This window comes from Fusarium sambucinum, chromosome II, assembly GCF_050947815.1.
Source record: "Fusarium sambucinum isolate potato_lamoka chromosome II, whole genome shotgun sequence".
NCBI classification, from domain to species: Eukaryota; Fungi; Ascomycota; class Sordariomycetes; order Hypocreales; family Nectriaceae; genus Fusarium; species Fusarium sambucinum.
The window spans coordinates 8,956,557-8,978,018 of record NC_139293.1 but is presented as its reverse complement, the minus strand read 5'-3'; the positions used below and the strand labels follow the sequence as shown (position 1 = coordinate 8,978,018).

General features: G+C 43.6%; 8 protein-coding genes across 8 annotated transcripts; 3 read left to right on the top strand and 5 right to left on the bottom strand.

The window, feature by feature from the left end:
• Positions 1-583: 583 nt before the first annotated feature.
• FSST1_009883 (uncharacterized protein) lies at positions 584-1,159 on the bottom strand (the record flags this gene model as incomplete). The annotated part of the gene is made up of 1 exon (XM_083226897.1): positions 584-1,159. One exon carries the CDS (start codon positions 1,157-1,159, stop codon positions 584-586), a length of 576 nt encoding a protein of 191 aa, XP_083085844.1.
• A 701-nt stretch (positions 1,160-1,860) lies between these two features.
• On the bottom strand, positions 1,861-2,433 carry FSST1_009882 (uncharacterized protein; the record flags this gene model as incomplete). Its single annotated transcript, XM_083226896.1, has 1 exon — positions 1,861-2,433. One exon carries the CDS (start codon positions 2,431-2,433, stop codon positions 1,861-1,863), a length of 573 nt encoding a protein of 190 aa, XP_083085843.1.
• A 1,266-nt stretch (positions 2,434-3,699) lies between these two features.
• On the bottom strand, positions 3,700-5,077 carry FSST1_009881 (HET domain-containing protein; the record flags this gene model as incomplete). Its single annotated transcript, XM_083226895.1, has 2 exons — positions 3,700-4,814; positions 4,879-5,077. 2 exons carry the CDS (start codon positions 5,075-5,077, stop codon positions 3,700-3,702), a joined length of 1,314 nt encoding a protein of 437 aa, XP_083085842.1.
• A 590-nt stretch (positions 5,078-5,667) lies between these two features.
• On the bottom strand, positions 5,668-6,234 carry FSST1_009880 (uncharacterized protein; the record flags this gene model as incomplete). The annotated part of the gene is made up of 1 exon (XM_083226893.1): positions 5,668-6,234. The coding sequence occupies one exon, from the start codon at positions 6,232-6,234 to the stop codon at positions 5,668-5,670; it is 567 nt and encodes a 188-aa protein (XP_083085841.1).
• Positions 6,235-6,499: 265 nt separating this feature from the next.
• FSST1_009879 (uncharacterized protein) lies at positions 6,500-7,338 on the bottom strand (the record flags this gene model as incomplete). The annotated part of the gene is made up of 2 exons (XM_083226892.1): positions 6,500-7,020; positions 7,071-7,338. 2 exons carry the CDS (start codon positions 7,336-7,338, stop codon positions 6,500-6,502), a joined length of 789 nt encoding a protein of 262 aa, XP_083085840.1.
• A 4,797-nt stretch (positions 7,339-12,135) lies between these two features.
• FSST1_009878 (uncharacterized protein) lies at positions 12,136-14,662 on the top strand (the record flags this gene model as incomplete). The annotated part of the gene is made up of 3 exons (XM_083226891.1): positions 12,136-12,635; positions 12,684-12,904; positions 12,957-14,662. 3 exons carry the CDS (start codon positions 12,136-12,138, stop codon positions 14,660-14,662), a joined length of 2,427 nt encoding a protein of 808 aa, XP_083085839.1.
• Positions 14,663-14,966: 304 nt separating this feature from the next.
• On the top strand, positions 14,967-16,073 carry FSST1_009877 (uncharacterized protein; the record flags this gene model as incomplete). Its single annotated transcript, XM_083226890.1, has 5 exons — positions 14,967-15,075; positions 15,189-15,395; positions 15,451-15,562; positions 15,610-15,701; positions 15,790-16,073. 5 exons carry the CDS (start codon positions 14,967-14,969, stop codon positions 16,071-16,073), a joined length of 804 nt encoding a protein of 267 aa, XP_083085838.1.
• Positions 16,074-16,803: 730 nt separating this feature from the next.
• FSST1_009876 (uncharacterized protein) lies at positions 16,804-21,427 on the top strand (the record flags this gene model as incomplete). Its single annotated transcript, XM_083226889.1, has 2 exons — positions 16,804-17,762; positions 17,815-21,427. 2 exons carry the CDS (start codon positions 16,804-16,806, stop codon positions 21,425-21,427), a joined length of 4,572 nt encoding a protein of 1,523 aa, XP_083085837.1.
• Between the last annotated feature and the right edge of the window lie 35 nt (positions 21,428-21,462).

Genomic DNA, 21,462 nt, shown 5'->3' with positions numbered 1-21,462 from the left:
GCAGTAAGTGAGATGGATAATCACCTATACTTAGCAAGTAGACATTATGCGCGATTTATCATCGGTTTTAATCTTGAATTGTCGAATGTCTAATAGCTATAATATTGATTCTAATGACGCTATATAATTTGTTTCAAGTTACAGTGACAGCACTTGGGCCTATGTACTGATGCTATCGAACTGTGGGCAATCGACGGCATCACGCAAAGACGAGTCATAATTAGTAAGAGGTCTATCATACATTTAAAACGTGAGATACGATTCCGATGATTAAGCCTATTCAAAAAGAAAACTCGCCCAATTAAATTAAGCTGCCGCTCAGTAACAAAACTTCTCAGAAACTCCAAACTCCTCGATACAAACTACTTTCTCCTCACTCGTCGGATGCTCACAAGCATGAGTCATTTCCCTTCAAAGGTCATGGAATAGCATAATTTAAGACTCCCATCTCAACCCCATAACCAATCTAGCCAGTAAATCATTTCTACAATGCTTCCCATGTTTGCATAGCCGATTTCCGTATCTAACACGCCACAGACCTTTGCTGACCGTCAACATGACCTTGTCAAACAACCGCAAAGGTCTACTGCTTGAGTCGGTACAGGTACAAATCAAGCTCAAAAATCTTGACACGCCTCTCCTGTCGTGCGAGAATTCGAAACTCACTCGAGAGACGCTTCGACCAAGACCACACATGAACATGGAACCCACACTCTACTGCTTGCTTCACAGCGGGTATCATATCAGAATCTCCTGATACCAAAACAAAGACACACTTACCTTGCGAAGCAACAGTGGCCATGGCTTTCACAACCATATCGACACAGAGTTTAGTGTCGACTTGTTTCTCTTGGCCCATGGAGTTTCGTGAACAACGAAAGACAGTAACATTGCTCCGATTCTCTTGATCAAGATTCTCGATTTGTGGATTGCGGTGAAGAAATGAACCATAGAAATGAAGGTGTGGCGACTCAAAATTCACAGTTCCCCTCCGGTTAAGCTTTTGCATGATGATGCGGTGCAGTTCATTGACGTCGTATATCCAAAAATTGCGTGACCAAAGACAAACGGAGTTGTGCTCCTTTTTTCCTCCTTTAACCAGGTTTGAATCGTCAATGTAAATATGCACAGGGCAGAGAGCTTCGTTTTGGGAAGACATCGTGAGGTTGGTGGTCTGGATCTAGAGTGATCCTGCTGTTCTGATGGGAGATCTGATAGAGTATGTTGATGTCGAAGTAGAATTGTTCAATGTGGTGATAATTCCTCTACAGTACCCTTGAGATAGGACGGGAAATGTTGAATATATATACCAAGGCGTTGACAAGGATATATTCTAGCTAGGATCAGGATTAAATTGTTGTTCAAAGGGAACTGCGTCTCGTGTAAAAAACCTGTAAGCCATTTCACGAATCCGTCTAAGGTTCTTTTTAAAAATGAATATGCAATGCACTCTTGGGGACAATGCTTTCAGAATCCTTCATTCATCCACCCCTGACACTGTATCAAAGACTACAATAATAGTTCCATTTTCTTTCGAGACAATAATAAAGAGTCGTCCAGTTGCCTTTGCTAATACCGATGAGCTCAAAAATCTCCCGCTTGCCTCTTAGTATAAGCACCAAGCCACGAGAAACTGTATACAAAATACACAATTTTTAGGATAGAGGCTATGCAGACAAGAATCACAATTTTCACTATCTAAAGGCTGTTTTTCTGTCTATCAAGCCCGCTCGAATAACAGAAATCGCCAATAAAGAAACTAAAGAAAAAAACGCCGCCTGGTACACAAACTCCCAAAACTCCCGGATCTCAACACTGATCCAAATTCCGCTTGACTCGTACATGCTACAGCATTGCGACCTACATAGGAGATCTGGTGAGCTGATCCAGCCACGTGTCCAGTTCGTGAATCCTGATCTGCCCTACCCCATACAATGGTCTGTTCTCCAAATGTTCTTCGAGACGTCTGAAGCTCTGGGAGAGGGAACTCCGCCAAGACCAAATATGAACGTTGGATCCCAACTCTAGAGCCTTCACTGCAGCAGGGAAGAAATCGCCATCTCCTGAAACCAAGACGATGTCGCATGGCATTCCGGCATCAGACCAGATCTTGGCATGTGCGGTCATGTCGATAGCGAGTGTGACATCAGCTTCTTTCTCTCGTCCACGACTGTTCCGTGGACAATCATAGCCGTAAACGACATTTTCTGCTCGAAAATGGTTCAGCTGATCGTTACGGCGAAGATTAGCACCATAGACGTAGAATCTACGTGCTCCGAATATGTTGAAACCGCATTGTTTCATGATGATGCGGTTCAGTTCAGTGATGTCGTAGCTCCAGTCAACACAAGTCGTAGCGGCCAGACGATTGTGCAACTTCGTTCCTCCAATGGCAAGGTTGGAGTCGTCAATGTAAATGTTTTTGACAGACATTGTGGCGGTTGATGGTTGGGGAATAGAATGATCTTACCGTGTTTGTTGAGGGTTTGATGTGGTAATTCGAGGGATCGATAGAGTGTGTTTGTGAAGAATCTTCTGTAGTACACAAGTCCAAACAGGGAATGGTGGGAATGCTATATATACTCAGCCATGAACAGGGGCATACTCTAGCTGAGTTTAGGATCTCAGTAGTGTTGAAAGACCTCTATGTCTTGTGTAAGGCAACAACTAAAAGTTCCATGAATCCTTTGCTGGTTTCAGATGGTATTTAATGCATATTTAGAGGCAATGCCTTTAAGAGCCTTTGTCTATTCACCCCCTGATCCTGTGTCAAAGACTGTAACAATGGCCTTCACTTCCACTCGCGTCAACGACAAAGGATCAAGTTACCTTTGATGATACTTACAAGCTTCCTGTATACGTTGACTTACGAGGAAAAAAGCTGTGTTACTTGTTATTGCTATGCATGAACGGCTGTTGTTCTTGTAGTTGAAAGAAGAGTTCATGTGTCTCCCAAACAATTCCCCAAAATGTCCTTGCGAAATGAACTGTTTAGTCCAATTCCCGACCTTGTGTACTCTGCATTTAATAAGCACTAGGTACTAAAAAGGTTCTCGTTCTGGAACTATACTATCTCATGAAGAACCTCTTGTTGAAAGACCATGCGTTGGCACAACAGAAAAGAGTCAGATTGCGGACAAATTTGTCAGATTACATATTAAACAAGAATAACATTAGCTATCCAGTTCTCCAAAATACAAGGATCTAAAAATTCAAGCTCCTCTTTAATATCCTCCTGTCTGGAGGAAAATACACCAATTCGCTGATATACATTGTCACCATCCATGAACGACCTTGTCACTACAAGTCCTTCCAACCACGGGATATTTGTTCCGCTTTCGCGATCCTCGCGCACGAATAACAAAAATGAACCTTTCAGATATACAAGGTCAGACTTAGAATGGTCAAGGGAAATAGAAAAACATCTTCCACGCCATATGGGGCTATCCGAGTAAACCCCAAACAATGTCCCTTCCCAACCGGGCGTGTCGAAAATCTTTTCAAGTGGTAACGATATTAGAGGTGCTGTGATATGAATTTGTCGGTTTGTCCTTTTTGTGAAGTTTGGTATCTTGTTGTCCGATGGAAATCCGCGAATACATCTCATACACGGAGTCGAGTTCTGGTTGTCAAGAAATGGAATGTGGAAAATTCCCTGTGCTGAGGCCCAGGACCAACTGGGGAAGTCCTCAATCTTGGTTAGTTCGCCACCTTGCGGATCTTTCTTCCAAAGTAGGCTATCCGTGCATTATACTCGAATATTCCTGCCAAATAACGTACTTTATGGCGGTTCGATAGATATGTTGCAATTCCCTGGATAGCAGCCAGTCGATCCCTAGAGTTTGTGAGATTCATTTGGTTGTAGCAATAAATGAGGCGACTCCAGTGATAGCCAAGGGCCTCATCCTTGCTCGAGTCCAAGATCTGCCAGATTTCTGTCGATGTGTTGGGAGAGAAATTCATCTCGAAAGGACATTCACTATTAATACTATTAATGGTGGTCCCTTCTCTTTGGCAACCAGGGATAACAGGTTCATCATCATGCAAGACCTTCTGGCCCTCCCAGAAGAATCCTTTCTTGCACTCCCAAATCAAACCATTCCTGGTCCAGTGTAGTATTCGAGGAGATAAGATCCATTCTTGAAGACACCAGGCTCGCTCGAGCAGAGGATTTCGAAAGAGCCTCTGGGCATTATGTGGACACCCAAGGAGTTTGCCGCCAGGGTTGCTCCATTCTCTAAATGGAAAGTTGGCCACTGGTCGTTCGACCAGTATTCCTTCTGAGCTATCCTCTGCACTTGACGCTGCGATGCAGCAATAGGCATTGGAATAGTAATCACACATGTTGGCGGATTCTTTCAGCCAGTCTTCCGTTCCTCTGTCGTTGTCTGGTTGAATGATACATACTGCATCCACCCAAAGATACCGAATCTTCATTCGTCTTGTAATTCCAATGGCATCTTTTATAGTCCTGGGAAGTTCCTGTATAGACATCTGTGTCTTTCTCTGTTGAAAATTGTTTTGTGTTGTTCGTGCACTTCGGTTCCCATTTCCCCAACGATAGCTCAATATCAGGTACAGGGGCTTCATCTCATTCCTTAGATAGATTTTCTGGGACTCAACGAGTCGGGTAATGTCTTCAACATGTGTACCGACATCTATCAGTCGAGTTGGTAAGGCTGATGTACTAGATGTACACGATTCCAGTGAAATGCATTCCTCATGTTTCCCGGACATGGTACAGGCCGTCAGCCATTGATTGATGTTTTCGAAAAGGACATTAAGGTCATTTTCTATGGTATCTAGGGCTAGCCCTGTAACGTTCAGTCAGTATGAGTTCATCGCCAGTAATACCATCCTTTTTAAGGTATGCCATACGATTCACAGTTGGGAGTCTTTGTGCTGGCGGCTGTATGTTGCTATCCTCCAACAGGTCATACGTGCGACTCTTTTTATAACCGTATTTCTCCGATCCAAGCTCAATAAAATTAAATCGTGAGAGCTTCCAATGCATGGGGTCGTCGTTTGCAAAATCTACACCGTCGTAGATAAACACAACCCGCAAATTCTGACACATTGGGCATCCTTGGTCGCATGACCTCTCGAGTTAAGCAAATGTCCTGTGATGGTTAAATACAAAGTCCCCAATAATAAATTTATGAGTGTCGAATATATCCCAAGGTATCCCCCGGCACTTCTTGCAAAGCACTTCGCTAGGGGATCTCTTAGTCAGTGGAAGTTGGGAAGGAGTGAGAGACATTGCAAATCAAAATTGGCACATAAGACACCAGACTATTTAGGAAGTTGAGGATTCTGCAAAGGTTAAGGGACATTGAGAGATATATAAGATACACTCGCTATGCTACAGCATAGCCTCAAGACGATCACAACGTCAGCCTGCATATTCGCCCCACCCTGTGTGCCTGATCGTTGGTATAAAGCCCCCCAAGTACGTGGAGACATGAGGCAGAATTGTGGATTTTATCTTCATACAAATATGGTCTCTCGATTATCTGCCACGCATTTTAAACCTGAACAATCATTTGATAGATAGAACAGAAATTGGTTAATAAGATCGTATTCTGCAGCTTCTTTCACACAGCATACACTGGGCACTTCAAAGACCCTTTAAGCATTCTTTCACCTTGGCCTTGTTCATTACCCAAGTTACTCGACCTCGAACTGGACTGGCTCGACCGGACCAAGTCTAATTGGTGGACCACTTGCATCTTCGCAACCATGCCTCGCTTCACTCTGCCCAGGAGGTGCCATGACATCCTCCTTCTTTCCATAACGCCACCATTTAACCTCCTCATCCTCGCGAACTTCCAGTCGATACTTATGGCCTGGTGTAAAGGCTTTGTCACCCTCAATCGCATGCTCCCTCAGAAATCTATGCGAAATAGTTACGGGCGTTTCTGGTTCCAGGGTAACATAGTACTCGTCATCAGGGCCGCCGAGTTCGCAACTGAAGCCTGGTCGCTTTGGACCCTTTGTGACATCCATCTGAATAGGCGAATCTGTCGTGAGATCTGTGCATGAAAAGTTCTTGCGTCTCTGGGCTAGTGCCAAGTTGAAAACAGTATGCCAGGTAAATATGGTGATGGGTGAGGAAGCATGAGAAGTTACTGTGATTGAGAGAGTGGGTGGTGATTCAGAACGTCTTGTGAATTTTGGTGGGTCAATAGACATGCTGATCGAAAGCGTCGGGGGTCTGGAGGTAGGATCAGACATTTTGTAGAGTGAAAAGTAAGAAATAGATGAAAGGTAACAGTGAAATTTGGAGGGAGGTATAGGTGTGCGGCGTGGTCTTATATATCATGTTTGGTGACTCAGCCTTGTTACATGACATCATTCACGCTTATTGATCGTTCACATGTACACCTCGACGACAGTCCATAGGAGGAAATAACATGTATTGTCATAGAATGTAAAGATGTATGAATGCGAAAAACAGAACCCGAGAGATGACAACGTCCTTACCATTTATATACCCCATCTAAGCCTTTCGCTTCGAATCTGCCTTAGTAGGCGCATCAAAACTCTTTCCACAGATGATGGTCCAATGTAACTCATTAGCAAACCACGAATAATTATCCGCATTATCCAGCTTGTCCTCCCGGCTCAACTGCTGACTGTCATAAGGACCATAAGCATGGTCATCAGTCCCCAGTTTCGAAAGAATGCCCTTGACCAGATTATCATAGTGGGTATACTCGTGGATGAGAATGGATCCAAGACTCTCCATCTTGGATGATACACGATCATCAAACTTGTCGCACCTGACTGGGTCTACGCCATCGTAGCCCTTGCCGATTCCGCCGCTCTTAAAACCTTTGGGACACATGATGATCTCGGGGTTTTCACCACCTGCGTCTCGGGTTTCGGCTTGGGTATCGCCGTCGCACGAGAATTCACCGTCATCGGGATCCTGGTAGTCGGGCATAATCTTGAGCTTTCCGAGAAGTGCATTACCCTTTCCATCTTCATGGTCATCTCCCAGAATTGCATCAAAAACCTCTGCTCGGGTAATCAGCTAGTTTCACAGCCAAACTAATGGTATTACTTACTGTTGACAGTATCTCTATCGTCAGGATGAAACCACTTTGCAAAGATCTCATCGGAGATAGCACTTGGAGTCAAGGCATAGTACGCAAGCTGAAGTGCATCACGAGCTCCCTCGCTAGCTTGCTTCTTCTCTTGTTCTGAGAAGGCACCGTCGATGATTGGGGGGTCACGCTTGTCCAGGAACTTGGCAAAGGACTTGGAAGATCGAGGAGCCGGTGAGGCCAGAGCGAGTAGCCCGGTGGAAAGAAGAAGAAGAGCCGATTGCAACATCTTGGAGAGATTTGTGAGTTACTTGGAGAACTGAGAGCCGTCGATGCTATGATTTGATGATCCAAACAGAGGGCATTTTGGTCCTTTTTATAGATACGACTTTCACTTGTTTCCTCTCTATTCTTCATATGCAACATACCGTTGCTTCATGTTTCCTCACTTAGAATTCCACGGCACGTCTGACCATCGAGATCTCAGAATTACAGACGAGCAACTAGATCGTCATAACTGCTCGGTCCTTTGGATATCTCTGCTGACAGGATTCCGTTCCTCTATCTAAACGACGTCGTATCTTACCCATCCGATCCTTCCTAACCCGCAATATGTTTCACCTAATAGCCAGTCACGATGCGATTCATAAACAGCGCACGGAATATGCATGAGCCCGGTGCCGAAGGCTAAGTCTTGTGTGAGTGGGCTGGTTGGTTATGCTTATGAACAGCCTTGTGGAACAAATGCAGCGCATTGCTGCCAAGTAGAATTACCGGATTTTTTCAGCTTTGGGTGATCCTTTTCAAGACATTTCGGCGTATTCAATTGGGGGCTGATGATCTTTTGCCGAGATCTAATGTAGATCATTCCTGTTGGGCGCACCTGTAGGGATCTTTTGTTCCCAGGAAGGCTCAGTTTTGAAAAATGTTACCTTATTGATTCATAGACCCCACTACGATGGAGTGTCAGATGATATGAGTCTACCTACTTGTAACAAATATCAGACTTGTCAGCAAGGCAGAATGCGAGATGCAGAGATCGCCAGTCATGCGCCTAGTCGTAGCGCCCGAAAGTGGTGTCACGGGCCGCCAGGAACAAAACGCCCGGATCCAACGCTGTAACCTGTCAGCATGATATAAATCATCCGATAGGATCTCTTTGGAGCCTACAAAGGGTTGTTTCAGTTTCTATTGGTCTAAATCGATTAAATTTAAGGTATCTCTATTTAACACTTAAGAGTATATATAAATTATCCCTATTCGAAAGAAATTAAGGCTATACTATTAGGAATATTACGCCATGCTAATTATATCCTTATAGGTAGGTCTTGAAATTACTTACATGCTGGCCCTAGTAACTGGTCTTATAATAGAAGTAATGCAGATAGTTAGAAAATTAAGTATGATTTATTTACCCGATATCTTAGCCGCTTAAAACTAACATTCCAACTCCTACAAAGTTTAAACAACCCCTGCATTACTAACAATCCTGATAAGCTACATATAATAAGATGAAACACATCCTATTTTCTTCGGAGCTGCATCTTGACAGTTATGACTACCTCGTTTTCTCAGCAAATAGAGACTGCGCTTACCCCGACATTTACCACTTTACTCACATCATGAACTGCTTTGCTTGCAATTTAACTATTGACTCATCTAAGGTCCAATATCATGATTGTAGCTACGCTGAAATAAGTCTAGCTGCCGGAATCAATTGCTCGAGGTGTTCCGTTGTGTTTCAATGCATTAGAACTGTTGACGTCCGTGTCTCGGAGATTACAAAGGTTCGGGTATGGGCAGACTATTATTGCAAGCTGTACTTGCGAAAAGCCCTAGTTGATAACATCACGAATCTCTCACGATAGAAGCAGCGTTATTTAGTCAATTAACTAGATAATCTACACCAAGCCTTTAGCTTCAGGCTTCTTTATCTAGACTTCTTCTAGTCGCATATTTATAGTCTTAGGCTATAACTAGCATAATCTCTATAACTTAAAGGCTTTAGCTGCTATTATTACCTGCCTCTCTAACTAATTAAATTACTTATTATATAAGATAATTAGCTTATTAAATGCCTTAAGGAATTTATTTTACTATTTAAATAATTTAACCTTTTCTTTTAAGGTAATCTTTTTAAGCTATTATATTTCCTTTAACCTTTTTTTTATTTTAATTTTCTTTTTTTTTTCTTTTTACTTATCCTTTTTATATAAAATTAAGAGATTTAATTTATAAATAAAGGCTATTAATTTAACCTTTATAAAAATATCCTTTTTCTTTATTATATAAAGGTTTATTATCTTTATATATAGCTTAATATCTCTATTATAATTAACTATAGTCTTAATTATATTAAAATATAAGCTATTAAGGTAATAATTAAAATTAATAGCCTTTAGCTTAATAATTAATATTATATATAAGAATTATAATAAGTTAATTATATATAATAAGAGACTAGGATTAATTAACTTTAATTTTACTTAATTAAGTAATAATAAATAAATATTTTTAACTTTTAGCTTATTAATTAATTAAAACTATAAGAGAAAAAAGTTATTATTATCTTTAATATAATAAAAGTTTCCTTTATAACCTTTATTATAAGGTTTATATTAAAAAAGTTATATTATAGAAAAAACCTTATTTTAAGAGAACCTTAGATTTAATTATTATTAAAAATTTAATTTATATAAATAGATTAACCTTTATTAAAAACCTAGAGGAAATTAAGAAGGCCTAGGCAAAAGCTTAAGGATTATAAAAATAATAGTACTTGCAAAAAGGGTCTACCAGTCTAGACATATTCACTGAAAATGGTAAGTCATTTGGCATTCTACACATATACACTATGTCGCTGTTAAGCGTACCTCCACTATACCTTCCCATTTCTGACCTTCCCGATTGTTAATATTATACTAATAGTCAATTCTGCATTTGGAGATGGCAGTTTTCCATATAGTGACCGAATTAGAAGTCATGTCCCTAGAGCAACGGACTCTGATACCACTTTTGCAACGATCTAGTCATGAATTACGGAGTGTACAACCACTCATGATGCATCCCATCGTCAGATTCAACATGCCCATCATCCAGTTATGTACCCAAAAAGACTACTTGATCGTAACGGAGAAACTATCATCCTGCGAGAGAATATTCAGCCCGCCCTCTATGTTTGTTTGAGCCATTGCTGGGGAATCAACGTGGACGTGGCCAAGGCAACAACAAATAATGTGAATGACTTGAAGACAGACATTCCTTGGAAACAGCTCACAGCAACCTTTCGAGATGTCATAATGATCTACCGCCGTTTAGGAATCTTTTACCTGTGGATAGACTCTTCATGCATTATCTAGGACAGCAAGGATGACTGGAAGGACCAGGCTTCAAGTATAGCCGACATTTATGAGAATGCTCTCATTACAATCGCTGCTACCAAGTCTAAAACAGCACCGAAGACTGCTTTGCACAATGCGATCAAAAGTATTTAGCAAAGGTAGTACCAGGTCATCAAGGTATTTACGTCCGTCAAAGGCCCCCATTATTCCCGTCCCATTGGATTGAACTGGATCGGAGTCCCGACTGGCCGTTGATTAACCGCGCTTGGATCTACCAAGAGATGAGGCTATCACAAAGGGTTTTACATTTCTGTGCCAATGAAGTAGTATGGCGATGCCAGACAGTACATCAAAGCCAAAACAGAAGTCATGTCCAATATTTCGATGATAGTAGGAGAGCCAGAAATATATCGCACGAGCATGTACTGTACTTAAATCTCCAGGAGAATCCCAGATACCTCTGGTATCGCACTGTTCAAGAATATTCGCGCCTGCAACTAACCTTCGAAAGCGATACAATGACTGCCCCGGCCGGCCTATTAAACGCATAGAAATTATACGGCCCGGTGACCGGTATCTGGCTGGTTTGTGGGAGAAGACTCCTGTTCGACCTACTTTGGAGGGTCTGGCCGAGTCCAACATCCGGAAAACAAAGGAGTCTCCCATTTCCCTCGTGGTCCTGGGCCTCGGTTGGCTCTCAGGTTATGTGGCCTTGCCGTGTCGATGTAACCCTTGACTTTGTGCAGGTGGAGGAAGTTCAATGCATCACCACTGGTCCAAGCCATTTGGGCGAATTTTCAGAAGCCACTATCACCATACAAGCGCCTCTTATCGATGCAAAACTTGCTGTTGTCGCCGTGGAGAACGGCACCGGTTGATCTCAGCAACAAAGATATTATAAGGGTAGATCAACTCTATGTTCATAACTATATAGCCGACCGCCTCCCATATGGCGTGTCTGCATTAGATTTTAAGCCTGACCTATCTGGTTTCGTTGTCCCCATAGGCGTTAACACAGCCGAAGACTTCTTTGTCGCTATTTATGACCGGCAGAGACCTGGCAGTGAACAGTATGATAGAATTGGGTACGTATAGATAAGCCATTTATCCAAGAAGCGTCGATCGGAGGCCGTATGTAACCGTGACTGTGAGTTGTGGGCTCAGGTGTATAGAGATAGTGTCTATGTGAAGGAGCTACTTGAGGGCTTATCCACTTCTATAATAGTACTGGTTTAAGTTGCCAGAAACTTATATTCTCTTAAAGTAACTTTCCAATAATAATAAGTTCACCTTGTTATTGATAATTTTCGCGATGAATAAACCAGATAAACAGGGGATCGGCATATCTTACCTTTTATCTTGGCACCTGATTATCAGGATTCAGCTTAACTATCCAATTATCGTAATACAGGGCAAGAGTTCACTGTGAGGCCTCTAGGGGCTATGCTATGAATGAATGTTGAAAGCAGTGGACGATTCTCACTCCACGCTAGTGATGTGGCTGCTTACCCTCATACAGGTAACCTCCTTCTTGGATAAACTTGCAGTTTCAACTTCGCCGCAGGCTAAGGACCAACTAAGTAAGATCAGGCTCGGAGCCTGATTTTGAGAAGTCGGCCGCAACAGCAAGACATGAGGCCATTTTCTCACTTTTTCATGCTAGACTGCTAATCAAGACATAAACTTTAAATTCACTTACCAGTTGAAGACACAGCGTATACCTTGATCTGGCCCACTTCAACGATATGGCAACTCAACAAGGTTCAGCAAATGGCCGCCCTATTGCCGGCACAAAGTCTAAATCGTCCAAGACCCTGAAGCCTTGGATATACAAACAGCTTGAACTTTGGAGAGATGTATTGAACACTTTTCTGAGGGCCATCGGTCTTAGAATCATTTCTTTCCTTCTCAGACTTAACGCGGACGAGAAGCCTAAAGTTCTTATAAAGAACTCTCGATGGATTGCACTGGCGCGATGCGCTGTTCACGTCGTCCCAGCTTTACTGACTGTTGGACTGAGCGCTTTAAACTTCGTTGGGTTCTTCGTCGGCGGAGAGCTCCATGGTGCTCAAAATGATGATGAGTCCAAGTTGGGGGCGTTGCAAGTGGCGACCAAAGTCCAAGAACTTCTTATAGTAGCGAGTCTCAGTACTGTCATCTTCCATGCGTTAAGGTCGGAGGTCATTTTCGGTCCGGGTTTACCACTAGGCCTGCTTGTTTCAGGCTTTTCGTTCTCTTCTATCTCGTGAGTTCTCACATAGGTCACCCTAGTTAGCTTCTACTAACTAGTGAGATATGTCTTCTCGCCTGAGTTTCTGGGAGGGGTATGGCGGAGCTGGAAACAGATGCGTAACACTACGAATGAAGTTGGCACAAAGGTCAGAAGATATGGGCTTATTGCGTTACTTCTGGTTGGGTCTCTGCTCGCACTTGCGGCAGCTCCAGCCACAGCCGTTCTCATGATCCCCCGAGTAAAGGACTGGGAGGTAGGAGGCGGGGTCCATTGGCTCATAGGTGCGTATTTCCCCTTCGAAGCATGAGAACAGAGTTCTAAAACTTGAATCAGGAAATGATGAGTCTCTATGGCCCACGAACCTGACAGCGAGCCACTACCAAGGCATTAACTGCACAGAAGGTGCAGATCCATTCGTTAACCCAAGATGCCCCTCAACTGGTTTCAAGACCTTATTTAATCACTTCGAGAATCTCTGGCGTCTGCACGGAGACCACTTCAACAACGACCTACGCGATCCCTTTATCCGGAAAACTCTCTACTCTAAACCCGCACTTCACCGAGATGCCGACACCTGGGTTTTTACAACACATCATGCAACAGCTGTTCTATTGGACGCCGTGCGTGGAATTCACCTCAAGGCCCTTGACTATTTGTATAACTTCCATCCACTTTTAAACCCATGGCCTCAATACCTTGTCCTGGCGTCACGACAGCGATATGAGGTAGAGACCATGGTCCCAGCTGCAAGAGTGCTATGCAATCCGCATAGCATAATGGACTTGGAAGGGCGCAATATCACTGTTGGGTTCCCTCATTTCGACTTGATCAGCTCGTACATCAAAACGAATTTCACAATTGATGGTGGACCGTTCCCGGCTTTGGTTACATTGAATGTCACTAGACATATCACCAAACACCTGGTTCACAGAGGAATACTCAACAAAGAAAGTGATCCATTGAACAACTCGATCTTTACCGATACTCGCTCGATTATTGCCGCTCCGGTAGACCTATGGCCTAGCACCAATAGCTCCCTTGGTGTTGTAATTCTCCTAAAGGACGTTTGGAATCCTGCAGAAGGATTGAATCACAATGTTCTTGCCTGTTCGATCGACGCACGTTGGGTTAAGAGTAAAGCCGTTATATCCAGCATTTGGGGGGTCTGGATGCCACACGAGTACTACTTCGGTCGGGTTGTTAACCTGGTCGAGACAGAGTTAGAGGTCCAAGCCCAAATAGGTTCTTTGCCTTACGATCCACCTAAGAACGAAACATTGAGACCTATCAGGATGAGCACGGACTGGTACGATATGCTCTCGCCGACGATACCTGACCAATTACCTGCGAATGTATCCCAGCTTCCCTTTATTGGATCAAAGATGACCACGCTTGAAGCGTTTTTCAAGATCCAATATCATATAAACTTCTGGCGAAGGCAGTCTTTCGAAGTGGTCATCGCAACTGCGATAGTTGAAGGTCTTTCTCGTTGCGGCTTGGCAACAAATGATCGTAAGATTGACATTATTGATGGTGTGGAAACTGAAACCCTGGCTAGGCAGCTGGTCCATGCAGGTGGTCCCAAAGAGCCTTTTCAAAAACCAGATGTGTCGGAAAAGCTGAAGCCAATGAACGTTAAGGCCATCTTTAGAGGCTACGTTATGACCTGTGAGGGATGGTTCGATTGGTTGTCTAACATAGCACTACTTATCTATGCTGCTATCGCGCTTACACATTCTGCCTATGTCATATGCAAGGGCCAGACAAGTAATGCTTGGGACTCAGTCTTAGAGATGCTGGTCTTATGTCAGAGATCGCATCCACCTGCTACACTCAGTCTATCCAATACTTCAGTGGGTGTCGAGTCCTTCCAAACAGTCGAGACTTTAGTCTGGGTTGACTTTGTGGAAGATAGTTCAAACACGAGCACTGCCAATCAGATCGCTAGGGGCGAGTTACAGCTTAAGGTCGGGGATAACCTGGGTCCTAGGGATAATAGGTTGAAGCCGACGGCTGGTGTTATATATGGAACTATCTAGGCTCTACCTAGATCACTAGAATTCCGGCTTGATTATTTATCTATCATAGTACTATTTAGACGCTAGCCTTGAAGTTTAAGGCAGCAATATATTAAGACTACTATTTACTATATTTATTAATAGATAATAGTCAAAATTAAATTTCAAATAGATTTCCCGCGCCTCATCCATATGATATGACACATACAGTGTCAGCGCGGTAAACCATAGGATAAAAAGAGATGATATTTTTACACAGTGGCCTAATAGGCAGGCTTGGGCCTTTGCTGTTGGTTGCTTGCATGTCCTGAAACATATAGTGGCCATGTCCCTTGTAAATGTTGAACCAACATGCATAAACCCAAACCAACACAGGTCAGAGAGACCAGCACTGGGATCAGGCTGCAAGTCGACAAGGATCAGAATGGACAACTGTAAGTAGCCGACTATCTCCTCATGAATAGAGCCGGAAGACTGACAATGTTTACCAGTGGCACTGGAGTAGGAACCCACAAACTAAATAATACTTGACACTAACGCTGTACAGCTCAATACAACGCATGGTGTCTAAGAAATGGTGACCATCAAACCCCGAAACGCGGACACGAGAATTGGAATGCCAAAATCATCTGGAAAATGCGTATGGAACTTGAAGGTCAATGGGACCTCGTCGAAGAAGAAGTGCCAGAAGCTTTCGCAGCCATTTCTGATCGTGTCAATGACCTTTTGAACTCGTTCAAAATCAGTTTACATGGTAAGTTTGCACTACGGAGAGTATTTGAGACTGGCTGACATGATTTCTTTGACAGATTTACTACCTCAACGGCTTTCGGACGCCATTATCCAAACTGTTGACTTGCAGGTTGGTAACCTTGAGTACATGATGAGCAGAGAAGAAAGAAAATTCTTGGCGGAAATAAGGTAGGATCAGTCGGCAATTCTGTTACAAAATGCTAATATGGTTAAAGAGCTATACGTAGATACGCTTCCGAGTCGAATTACAACTCATACATCCTTCAAGATATGGTGCCTGTGTACCGATCTGCCGCTAGTGAATCCGGTAAGTACACTCCTTCCCCTATCCTTTGTCAATTGCAATCGGCTAAACTGAACAGGTACGGGTAAAGCGGCGCGTCAACGGTCTATAGTTCAAGGGCACATTGAACAAGGAGTCATCTTTCCAAAAATGGGCATCAACATCGCTGAAAGTATGGAATCTCTGATCAAAGCAACATCAAAGAGTCTCAAAATGATACTCACAGGTGCTATAGCTACAGTCCGGACGGATGTAGATATTGCATTGAGATCCCACTCCAGGTCGAGAGAACCTCTTGATAAGTTGAGACATGAGAGAATGAGAGAATTTGCGGACGAGATTAAGTCTTTGAGGGAGGGACATAAACGACTGCTACAGAGCGTTGAGGCAATTTGATCCATAGTACGTCAGTAGTTCCAGGGCTAGTTACATCATCATACCTTTCGATATCAATACTTCTATCGTTATTCACTCGGGCTCACAAATTAAAGTGAAGCTATTGTATTGGTTTAAGTCTCTCGAGATTCACCCGAGCATCAAGTTAGCTTACATGTACCACTTCCCGACAGCGCACAGTCATCGTTCGATTTCCCAGGGCTGTATATTATAGCCAGATGCCATAGTAATCGGGCGACCAATTACAATACCACAAAATGATTTCTATGCAGTGGGTAGACAGAATTGCGAATCTTGAGTGAACGTAAGCGCTGTGGTTTGAAACGAGACCTGAAACAAGACCGTACGCTTCTGCCTATTTCACTCATTCTGTACAGCCATAGCAAAGATCGTCCAAATATTCAACGTTATTGGTGGGCGTGGAGTAAGCCAAGCTTAGGCCAACCAACATGCATGCCAGCAGGCATTGATAAAGGCAAATATTCGCTCTGCCTACTGGAGCTTCCTACGTGAGCACTTCGTTTGGCCAGAGTAATTTGCCTTGTCATTCTAGCCGTGCTCCAAAGACCTATGTCGTTCCTCATTCCCCCTCCTCCAACCTTTGTCTGTACGCACGTCACTTGAACCAAGGACTAGCAACTCACTCTATTCAGCAGCCCTACATTATTTCACGAAATAAAAAAGAAGGACCCAAGTCAACCAGGCCGGCTGCCTTGTCTCACTCGCAGCCATGTCAGCACTCAGCGACCCACAAAGTTCGCTCCGTGCGAAGATAGATGCACAACTCAACAAATACGAATTAGGAGAAGAAGAGAAAGCCCAAGATACCTTCTTAGCTGATATTTGGCCAAAGCTCAAAGATGATTATGAGGGAATGGTTGAGAAGATGAAAACAAAATACGACAAGCTTCTCAAACTGGAAGACATTGATGGCATGATTGAAGGACGTGTCAAGTCCAATGATTCTATCAGAAAATCGATGATCCGCCGGAAAAATCAAAGGAAAGACAACTGGGACAGCTTCAGGGAGATGATGGACGAAGTGCATGACCTCGCAGCTATTCGCATAATAGTTGACTATCCGCATGATCTCACCAGGATCTCTCGCATCATCTCTGACTCTGCAACATTGTATCCCAAGGCAGAACCGAACCTTTTCCTGGCAGACCGCCCAGTTGGCACCTACTGGGCGGCTTGGTTTGGGGCACACGAATGCGAAAACCATCATGTCGAAGCACACTATCCTGATGATGATCCAGTCCGATATTACAACGAAGTTACCTTTGAGATCCAAATCACATGCCTCCCAGCTCACTTGCATAACAAAATTGCCCATTCCCTACAGTACAAGGGACAAGGCGGAAGACTTTCACGCGGAGACGAAATAGTCATTGATCTAACTCGAGGTCTTGGGCTATGTTATTCTCTATGCCTCTACTACAAGTCTGAAAAGCTACTTTCAGACAGGGACCAGTTGATGAATGAGCCGGTCTCAATTCTTGATCAACAGGCGCCCGGAACTGGCTTCGGACCCATGCCAATGAAACTTCCCAACATTCCTGGATTGAACGATCTCAATGTCAAAGAGCTTCCTTCACGGCTCTTTCGAGAGGCTATCAAGAATTCCTCCGCCATATCAGGGCAAGATACTTCCGTTACAATATGGGATTCTCTTGTCAACGAGCTAAGGTCATATTCCGTGTTTGTTCTCTCCTATACATTTAGCTGACAAGCGATGCAGTCGTGCAATTACAGATCGACAGAAGCAGCCTAGTCTTCCTTCAACAGAGGAACAACAACTCCTGGACAGTGTTATCTCGAAGTTACCATTTGAAAGAATGGGAGATCGGGAAGGGAACATCGAATGTGCCCTGGAAAGTACCTGCTCCTGGCTTCTCGACAATCCCACATACCGAGAATGGCTAATGGCCGAGGTCAGCACTGAACCTCGTCCTTTCTTTTGGATCAAGGGGAAGGCTGGTTCGGGCAAGTCAGTTATGATGAAGTTTCTGACAGAAAAGATGAAAGAGATATCGCAAGAAGACAATGTCATGTCGTTCTTCTTCAGTGCTCGTGGTGAAGAAAGAACAACTCAAGAGCTCTATCGCTCAATCCTGCACGACCTCTTCGAGTCCGAGCCTGACCTCAAGAAGAACGTCGACAGTTTAGGACATCAGAATCTGAAAAGAATCAGTCAATCGGGATGGGATATCAGAGACCTGAAACGAGTTCTCTCATGTTCGCTTACTAATCGACAGGCAAATGGTCGCCTGTATCTTCTTATCGACGCTTTGGATGAGTGTGACGAAGATGAGATACGAGACATGTTTAGATTCTTTGGGGCTCAGAAACCAGATACGCTTCGTATATGTCTTGCAAGCCGCCCATACCCCGAAATAGGTCTGGCAGGTTGTCATCACCTTGTATTAGAAGAGCAACAATATCACACTTCAGATATAAGGGCCTATATACACGATCAGCTCAAAATATTCGACATTTCGGAATCTGAAGCACAGTCAGTTAAAGACAAGGTTCTAAAGAAGTGTTCTGGGATCTTTCTTTGGGTAGTTTTGGTGATACCTCTACTTCAGAAGGTGACAGATAAAGGCGAGGGCGATTCGGTAATCTCATTGATGGAAGCGCTTGAACAGACTCCTAATGGCTTGAATGAGCTCTTTCGAGACATGATTCAAAGAGATGGCCAAGACCTCTCCACAGTTTGTTTGACCCTCCGATGGATACTATTTTCTCGTGGGCCCCTACATCCACAGGAGTTACGAACCGCTGTTCTCTTAGGCAAAGGCGAAGAACCTCAAAACGGCAACCCTGAGGTTCTGAGAAAATTTGTCTTGGGCGCATCAAGAGGCCTGGCAGAGATAACAAAGTCCTCGCGACCTACGGTGCAGTTTATTCATGAATCAGTCAGAGAGTTTCTTCTCAGGAACCACCACCTGTATAGTCAATCGTTGGAGGGCAGCTTTGAGGGCCAAAGCCATGACATTCTAGCAAATATTTGTTCATCGCAAATTCGGCAGTCAATTGGAAATGTCGAGAACCCAGCCGATCTTCCACCGGTATGGTACGCCAATCGTCCACTATTATGGTACGCCATGACATTCGTCTTCCGTCATGCCAATTTTGCACAGCAATTTGGTGTGAGACAAGACAAATTCTTGTCAGAGTTCCCCTTGCGATCCTGGATAGAGAGGACGGATTCTGCACCAGACACTACCCTCCTCTATATTCTTGCAGAACATGGAGCTGAACATCTTATTTCTATTCACCCTGACAGAGCCCGTCACCTCAAGGTGAAAGGTGGCAAGTATCATTACCCCTTCTTTGCAGCAGTGAACAGTTCCTTCACACTTGAATCAGCGAATGCCCTGTTTGGACTTCCCTCTGGTTTCAAGCAGCATCCAGTCAAATTGTTTGTAAAGGCGGATCTGATCTTATCCGACGGGTGTTGTTGCCCTATCATGCACTTCATCAGATTCGCGCAGTATCCACTACTTCGTCACATCCTGGAGTCACATGAATACGAAGCGCCTTGCTCTAAGCATGGATTAGAAACTGGCCTCTTTACCCGCAAAGTGCATGAGGAGGAGTTGATGTTAATTTGCTGTGAATTCGCAGAGAAACTCAACTTCTTGGGACGATATTTGCGTTTCAACACGGCTCATGACCTAAGCCCGACACCAAAGACACAGGAACACTCCTATTATCAATCCTTTTATAATGATGTTGAACAGAGTGACGTAATAAAGACAAGTGGTTATACTACAGAACAAAACTCAAAACCTAGGTTGTCACAGAATCTTCAACAGTCACTCAAATCTTCTCTCGATGTATTGCGCAGAACTTTCCGGAGAAGTGCATCATCCGAGCCGACCAGTTGTTTCCAGCACCATGTCCCAGAGATAAAAGGCTTGGGACAATTTCAACGAGTGGTCAGCCTCTATCCTGAGATCTTATACACCCCTCTAAAGTCCAGCGCAACGTTTCTCGATCTCGCAATCGAAATGGAGTTCCCCACATTGATCTCACTTATCATCTCTATGATTATTAATACAAAGAATGGCCGCGGAGCAATGAGTGCTGCAGTTTCTGCTGTGACTGCTCGGACTATTATTTTTGAATGGAGGTGCAACATTGTCCGCCGACTTGTCGATGCATCATTCAACCTTGATCTTCAAATACTCTTACAACACGCAAGTCAACCCTTACGTACATCAAAGTGTATGAACATGGACGACTGGAGAATGATGGAATTTCTTGTCAATGGCTTTGAAGTCCTTGAGATTGGTTCGAAAGTTAACGAGGAACAAACAACTCTTAACAGCCCTACCAAAGGAAAAGTAACTCGTGATTCCAGTACCATCGCACAACTGATGAAACATGGATTAAAGCTTTGCGACATTGATGGAAACGAATCAACTATCCTACACGTGCTCACGGATATAGAGCTACTTGCTCACATACTTGCCACGTATGACATCGATATCAATGCCAAGGATAGGAGGGGATATACAGCAATATTAGTTGCCGCCACGATGAAAGCCTTCGATCGAGTTACTGTGTTTCTTGATGCTGGAGCAGACATCAACGCTACCGATAACGATGGATCCACGCTTCTACATCATTGCATTGAAAACGAAGCCATCCTTGGTCGCATGCTTGACAAAAACATAGTTGACGTAAACGCTAAGAATCAACTCGGTAACACAGCATTGTACACGGCAGTCAAAGCAAAAGCATGCGGCATAGTCAAACGGCTTCTCAACGCCGGGGCATGCTCAAATATCAGGGACGTGGTTATGGCAATCAAGGTCGAATCTTACGAATGCATCGAGGCTCTCATTGGAAGCATTGGTCACACAGACAAAACACCGCTGCTTGTACACAGCATCGACAATTTGAAAGAAAAGATGTTTGACAAACTTCTTGCCGATGACACGTTGATGGAATCTACAAAGGAGGAGTTGGATGAACTTCTCAAAACTGTGGTAATTCGAGGCAACGTTCAGTTCGTGAAGAGAATAGTGAACTATCGCAGTATCACGATTGATCCGTCTTGGCTAAGGCCATTAGTGTCCTTGGAACCACAGCACTATTATTACAATTATCGCTCATGTGAAATACTACGGCACTGCCTCAATGAGATGAAAACGAGCATGAATGGAAAACTGCCCAGAAGCGGCCTCATTCCTCTTCAACTCGCCAGAGAACACAGAAGGCACGACATGGTGTTTCTGATGGAAGCATTTTTGCGAGATGAGCCTCTAACAAAAGCGGCAACTATAAAGGGGCTTAATAAGCTTGACCAGATCAGCAACCAAAAACGTTTTACATACTAGAGATGAGAAATGAAGAGGAATGTCCAATAAAATAA